Consider the following 7,699-nt stretch of genomic DNA (forward strand, 5'->3'; position numbering starts at 1 on the left):
TTTAATTTATTTTTGAGACAGAGACAAAGCATGACCAGGGGAGGGGCAGAGAGAGAGGGAGACACAGAATCTGAAGCAGGCTCCGGGCTCTGAGCTGTCAGCACAGAGCCTGACGCGGGGCTCGAACTCACAGACTGTGAGATCATGACCTGGGCTGAAGTTGAACACTCAACCAACTGAGCCACCCAGGTGCCCCACTAACAAGTGATTTTTAAAGAATCATTTGTTTCTGAAAGGGCAGAAAGCCATGTCCTCAACTTCAGCTCCATAGGTGACAGTTACTACTTCAATTTGGAATAATAACATAGCAAAATAAACATTTTAGCATTTTAGCAAAGAGTAGCATTTTAGCAAAGTAAACAAGGAATTTTTTGTGTAATAAAGTAATAACCCACTGTCAGTAGAGTATCCAGGAGGATTTTTTTTTTTTTTTTTTTTTCTCATTGGTGATCAATCTGTGTGGCTTTATCCACATTTCCTTTCCTACTCTTTTTTTGGCCAGGGACATGTACTGCCACTAAAGTAGTGAGCTTTTCCTAGCCAGCGTGATGTACTAACACGTTAAGAGAGAAGCCATAAACATCTCTGTGAAATACATTTGATTTCAACTTTTAGAAATTCTTTTTTTTAGTGGAAACAAAATATGAAAAATCTTTAAGTCTTAATTTTATACATTTGTTTTCTCTTTTTTCCTTTGTCAGGAAATATGATAGTGTATACTTTAGAAGACGTAAAGACGGTTTAACACATCTTCTTATGGATTGCTTATAATATGGTTTGGCAGTTGATATATACATACATATCTGTAAATATATACATCCATATAAAAATTATATAAGTGTACAAATAACTATAAATATACATAAATATATATAAAAAGATGCTTCAAATTGCTAAGTATGAAATGAATGACTAAAATAGACCATAAATGCTGTAGGAATTCCAAAGGGAGAGAGATTGTCACGGCCCGATGGGGCCAGGAAGAGAAATATGGGACTCTGGCTAGGCCTTTGGAAAGGTGGGGAAGACCTCTCAGATATGCGGTTAAAAGGACCCAAATTACCACTAAAGGCATGAATCCTAACATTAGCATTTAATCTGAACTATCCAGGTCACATGAATATATGTTTTTACATTTCATTTAAATTATCCAGAACATTGCTTCTTTCGTAGTGTTTTGATGAGATTTCCTGGAGTTTATAAAGTGGAATTTTTTGAACTACTACTAAGAATCAAGTGGGAAGGGAAAGGAGAGAAAATAAAGTGCCAAAATGATGTACCTAAACAGGATAGAATTAGGGTTAACAGTCTGAGTAGAGAATTAATGTGAGAGTCTAGAAAATCTATGAAAAAAATAGTATTGGACAAGGAAGAAGTTGTAATTAGATATGAAATAACTGAATAAGATTCTCAACTTCCTGGAGCCTGGATAGTATTTAACTTAAGATTTAATGTTGAAAAACATATTATTCATAAAAAGACTTTCTTGTAGTATGTCAGATGAAGAACAGGAAAGTGGTTGTGATACTGTGGATGGCTCTCCAACATCAGACTCTTCGGGACATGACAGTCCATTTGCAGAGAGGAACTTTGTGGAGGACGCTCGTCAGAACCCGGAACTGGTAACCTCTGCCAACACGGAAACCAAACCAGCTGTTTGTACTGTTGTGGTGCCACCGATGGGACTAGAGAATGGATTAAATGCTGATGAGCATATGGCAAACACAGGTAAACTGAATCTCCCCTTCTCCCCGATTATCCCTTTAAAAAGTCTTAATTTGGGAACGTCAGAGAACAACATTGCCAAAAAATCATCTCTGAATTTCCAACTTGATCCTGCCAAACCTGTTGTACAAAGGAAATCTTTCCTCATATCATTCAGTACTGGAAATCCTGAGACCACGTCTCTCTCTTTTTTTTTTTTTTTTTAATTTTTTTTTTTCAACGTTTATTTATTTTTGGGACACAGAGAGACAGAGCATGAACGGGGGAGGGTCAGAGAGAGAGGGAGACACAGAATCGGAAACAGGCTCCAGGCTCTGAGCCATCAGCCCAGAGCCTGACGCGGGGCTCGAACTCATGGACCACGAGATCGTGACCTGGCTGAAGTCGGACGCTTAACCGACTGCGCCACCCAGGCGCCCCCCCCACGTCTCTCTTTAATTTTAAGGTTGTCGGACCTTAAAATCACTACTGCGTAAAATACCTAAAGACCTTCCTCATTTTTATGTGAGCAGGAAAAAGCATCAGCTGTCTAATATTTTGTTCATTGCCAGATTCTACCTGCCAGCCATTAGTAAAAGGACGATCAGCTCCTGGAAGATTAAACCAGCCTTCCACAGCAGGTAATCGCCAGCAGAAATTGACATCCGCATTCCAGCAACAGCATTTGAATTTCAGTCAGGTATGTTTGTGAATTTGTAAGAGTCTTTGGGATTCAAATTCAGCAGTTTTTCATTTGGAAGGAAAAAAGATTCTGAAACCATATGCAGTCTTGAAAAATGTTTCCCTTTTCATTATCCCAAGTGACTAAGGAGTAATTGGCCTACTAATAGGGTATTGAACCAGATTATCCATAAGCGTGAATTTTTCAGAAAGATTAGGCTTTTAGATTCTCTTAAATAATTTTTTAGTGTGTTTGTTGTCTTAGACCTTTCAACTGAAATGTGCACTGATGGATTGATGGCCGCATTTGTTGTGTTAGTCGTTGGGAATAGTGATGCCTTACTGAGTACTTCACATCTGTTCGGTACTGTGCTCAGCAGTAGTGTTTCATTTTGGGAAAGAACAGATAACAGGTATTGGAGTCAGACCTGCATTCAAATCCTGACTTTGCCAAATACTGCATAGATCTTGGCCAGGTCTCTTCAACAAATCTGGCCCACAGTTAATGGGCATAATAGCTATATTTGTAGGGTTGTTTTGGAATGAAATAATGTCTCATGTAAGGTGTTAGCCTTGCATAAAATAAGTGCTCCACAGACGGTAGCTATTAGTAGCGATGTTGGGGGGGGGGGAGATAGTGATACTAGTAGCAATATAATGTTATCATAATACATAGTAATAAATATTAAAGTGTTTAATATTAATGTGTATAACATTGATACTTTACTTTTCTCTATGCTTAGTAGAAGTGGAGATCTGAGGGATCCTCTATGGATTATCAGTTACAGACTATATTGTAATTTCCCTTTATTCCTTTCTTTTTAACTTATAGAATATGTACTCAGTATTTTTTGTCTGTGTTTTTGAATAGGTTCAGCACTTTGGATCTGGGCATCAGGAGTGGAATGGAAACTTTGGACATCGAAGACAGCAAGCTTATATCCCCACTAGCGTTACCAGTAATCCATTCACTCTTTCTCATGGAAGTCCCAATCACACAGCCGTGCATGCCCATCTGGCTGGAAATGCACATCTTGGAGGACAGCCTACTCTACTTCCATACCCATCATCAGCTACCCTCAGTAGTGCTGCACCGGTGGCCCACCTCCTAGCCTCTCCATGTACCTCAAGACCTATGTTACAGCATCCAACTTACAGTATCTCTCATCCCAGTGGCATAGTTCACCAAGTCCCAGTGGGCATAAATCCCCGCCTGTTACCATCCCCAACCATTCATCAGACTCAGTACAAACCAATCTTCCCACCACATTCTTACATTGCAGCATCACCTGCATATACTGGATTTCCATTGAGTCCAACAAAACTCAGCCAGTATCCATATATGTGAAAACTCCAAAAGAGTATATTGAGGAAGCTCAATGACATAAACATTTGATTAAAAATAAAAACATGGTATTTAATAAATATTAGCCATGGCACAAGAAAATTATTTTTGAATCATGTAGACTTGGGTGCAATTTAAACAACTTTGAGCTTTAAAAAAAAAAAAAAAACAAAACTCACTTTTAATGTGTTTTGCACATTTGGTATAACTTGTCTTTGGTCATGTTATCTTCTTATGTAGTAACTCTAGACAGGTGACTTATGGGAGCAGAAGTCCAGTTTTGCTCCTGCTATTTTTTATAAAATTGCCTTCTAACTAGTGCAAGACACATCCACATTTGGGAAGCCATTCTGTGTACAGACTTAGAGCAACAGATGCACATATGTCAGAATTACAGCATACAAGTGAATTGTATTATCTGTGTCTTAGTGTATAAATGTTGGGTCACTTACCTAAGAAATTGAGCTATTGTTCTTTACATTTGCATGTGTCTTTGCATGGGCAAAATGTTGCCTAGACTTTGCTCTTAAATGTTGTTCTAATAATCTCAGCTGCATTGTAAACCGTTTCCACACATAGTGCCTTAAATATTTGAGGTTGTTGATGTTATTACCTATATATAAATGTTGAGGACTGCAGCACTTAAATTCAGATCTACTCTTTAGTTTCCTTTTGATAGAGTAATGTTCATTTTTGGTTTTGTGTGGTATGATTTCAGGTCGTAGCTGTTTTTTCCTTACTAAGAGGGCAGCATGTTTGCTATAGCTGAATTCTGCTGTCTGATTTTTCAGAATGATCTAGCTTCAAGAAAAGCAAGCAGTTAGTAGTGCTTAAGAAAAATTGATTCAGTATCTAATGGATAGTTGATATCTGTCACAACACAGCATTTTATATACTGTTAAGTGAAACTGCAATACAATCTAAGTTTATTTTGGGAGTGTTTGCTGTATAATTGGATTTAATGAAATGTTTAGAGGTGCAGTAGGCATGACTTTGAGTAGATAATGAAAGAAAATACAAAATGCTTATTGATTCATGATGTGGTTTCATCTTAGCTTGGGCAAACCATGCAGTATTTAATAAATAGTAGCAGAATATTTACTATTGAAGCTTGAAAAGATGTGAGTTCTTTGTGTGCAATCTTTCATTTATGCATGTGAGAGGGTTTTTTGTTTTTGTTTTTTTTTTAATATTTTTACATTGTAGTACTTGTTTTGCTTGTTGGTGGTGTTTGCTTATTTAATACATTCCGTCAGGGACAGAAATTACATGCTTTTTTTTCCCCTAGGAAGTGTGTCTTGGGTTTTTCCCTTATTCTTTTCTTTTCTTTTTTCTTCTTTTTTGGTGGTGGTGGTGGTTATGTTTAAATGAAGTTGCTTTTACAGCACCAAAGACTTAATCATCCATTTCCTATATAAAAGGTAGCTACTTTTTTGCATAGACCTCAAGTATATTGTAGTATAGAGGTGGACTTTAAGGAAAGGTATTAAACAGGCTGTGTTTTAGCTTATGGGCAAGTAATAAATTGTATCATTTATCTTGAATGTATCATAGATAAGCTGCTATATAACGATTGCCACTTCAGATAGCTGTGAAATTAGGTGATTAACTAGTTGTTACTTAGCCTTCTAATTTCTGTATAAGTCTAATTACATGAAATAGAAGTTGGGGTTTTGATTTTTTACTTTGCTTTTCTGTTTGGAGTGTCATTGTAACTACTGTATTGTAAATGATGGAAAATAATTGCATATGTTATTTTGGGGTGTGTTATTTGCATCAGTATTTTATCTCTATTAATGTTTGTGCTCATCACTGCATATAAAAAACTTGGATGTATCAATGTAACTTAATTTTTTATTTTCATACTGGCATTGTAGACACTTGAGAAAGCTGTATCTTGCAGGCTTGACTTAACTTTTTTTCCTTAAAAATCTGGAATATAATCTTACAGCATTTACTGGAATAAACAGTACAAAGCATTTGAGTGTAAAAACTCTCCAAATGTTTTGGATTTACAGCATTTCTTTGATGAATGAATTGCATACCACTAGTACAGCTCTAATACAGCGTTGACAATAAGCTAATAATGGATAAACTTTTCTTTACTCCATTAACACAAGCAGTGTTTTATTTAATAATCATCAATGAAATAAATGTGCCTGAAATTGATTTTAAAAATTACAGTATTAGATCATAAAATAAAAACCAGCAGTACATTTTTAGTCACACTGAAAATGAAGGACTTAATTTTCCCCACAAGTTTCAGTGTTTTTAGTAATCAATTCTATGCATTTTATATAAATAGAAATATATATACATATATATATTACGCATAAAAAAGAGGAGTAGCCTAAGATTAATTTAAAAGATTATTTACAGATGGCAAATTTATGGAGTCACTATTTAAGTAAACTTGCTGCCCTCCACAGCTTATTAATTTTATTTATACGGTCCAGCAGGTCACTGGTATCTGCTCACTTCTTGGAACAGAATCCACACTGGCAGCGCATGTTTCAGAAACCCCGAGTGCAAAGGATCGATTTATGTTTGTACAGTAGGTACAAAGCTGGCGCAGTTTTAGTTTCATTCAGGGCCACGTTTACTACCCTGAAATGTCAGATTTTCTGTATTCCAGTTCCAAGACTCTGACAGTCTTGTTAAATAAACAGTAAATGTTTTCGTAATGTAATAGTAAGGTGTGGTAATGGCGTACCCCCAGTTAAGTACTCTGCTCTTAACTGATTCTAATCATGGGTTTTTTTAATGTGTTTAAGAATTAAAAATGTCAAAATCCTGCCAACGTCTAAATTCAACAAACTGACAAGAATTTGGATGTACACCCTCTTTAAAACCATTTGACGAGTTTTCTTTGGTTTTACTGCTTTCTTAAATAAAACACTGCATGACTTCCAAGTTGCATATTTGCATACTATTTTAACTTGCAAATTTATTATTATTTGTTTTTTTTTTTACCCAATACCCTGATAATTTAGTTTTCTTTTCCTTCAGGGTGTTTAAATATGTTACTGTAGTAGCAAAGCCTTTTCACTTTTTACAATCTCTACTACTAATTTTAATCTTGGTTTGTGTTAAGTAAAAGTTAAATCATACACTGCAAGGTGTAGGAAGATTTGTTTTAATGAACCCAATGATACAGATTTGATTACTAAGTTTGAACTGTTAACTGTTTAACAATTTTAGACTTGTGGCTTTCTTTCTTTGGTTTTGTTTTTGCTTTTACTTCTATGCTACACTAGTTTGCCATGTAGCAATTGCACTGTGCAATATTACAATAAGGACTGGGAAAATTTTTATGGATGTAATGTCTATTACGGTTTGCGCTAGTATTTCTCTCTAGTTCTCAGTGATTTAAATGTGACCAAGCCTTCTGTACTTTGTCACAAAAAGCGGGTTTTCCAGGTGACTATTTTGGTGAGTGTCAAAATAAGAATTTATGGTGTATTACTGTCGATTCACTTTGAATTAAAATATATATATTGCAGCAAACAGCATGTTGACTTTTTGTCCACCCCAGTCCTGCTTTACGGGGGAGGGAAGGAAAAGGTTAGTGGCGCTCAGGATTTAACCTACATCATCGCATTTAATTCTCAGAACCACCGTGCGATAGGTACTATTGTCTTCACCATTATATAAATGAAGAAATAGGTTCAGAATATCTAGGGGAGTTGTCCAGGGCCCCACTGCTGAGTGGTGAAACTGAGACATGAGCCAGTCTGTCTAACTGTAACTAATCTACTTTCTGCCAGTTCTTTTTAAACTGACGTCTGAGACAGTGTGCCAGAAGTACCGCACCGACAGTATAACCACGACCCATTTCCCTTTAATCTTATTTCTTTGAATATTTTCTGAGGGAAATATTTCTGTTTAATATGTGTGGGTGAGGGGCACCTGGGTGGCTCAGTCGGTTGAGCGAACGACTTCGGCTCAGGTCATGATCTCGCGGTCCGT

At 36.4% G+C, this 7,699-nt stretch overlaps 1 protein-coding gene across 5 annotated transcripts in view; it reads left to right on the forward strand.

The window, feature by feature from the left end:
• The window catches only part of HIPK3 (homeodomain interacting protein kinase 3), a 92,526-nt gene extending 85,289 nt beyond the window's left edge, over positions 1–7,237 (forward strand). For all 5 annotated transcript variants that reach the window (XM_030333092.2, XM_030333093.1, XM_030333091.2 and 2 more), the window contains 3 exons: positions 1,493–1,728; positions 2,277–2,404; positions 3,257–7,237. In XM_030333092.2, coding sequence (XP_030188952.1) covers positions 1,493–1,728; positions 2,277–2,404; positions 3,257–3,733 — 841 coding nt within the window. In that variant the 3' untranslated portion in view covers positions 3,734–7,237. The remainder of the gene's footprint in view (positions 1–1,492; positions 1,729–2,276; positions 2,405–3,256) is intronic.
• Positions 7,238–7,699: the final 462 nt, after the last annotated feature.

The sequence above is a fragment of the Lynx canadensis genome, chromosome D1 (genome assembly GCF_007474595.2).
Source record: "Lynx canadensis isolate LIC74 chromosome D1, mLynCan4.pri.v2, whole genome shotgun sequence".
In the NCBI taxonomy this organism is placed as follows: Eukaryota; Metazoa; Chordata; class Mammalia; order Carnivora; family Felidae; genus Lynx; species Lynx canadensis.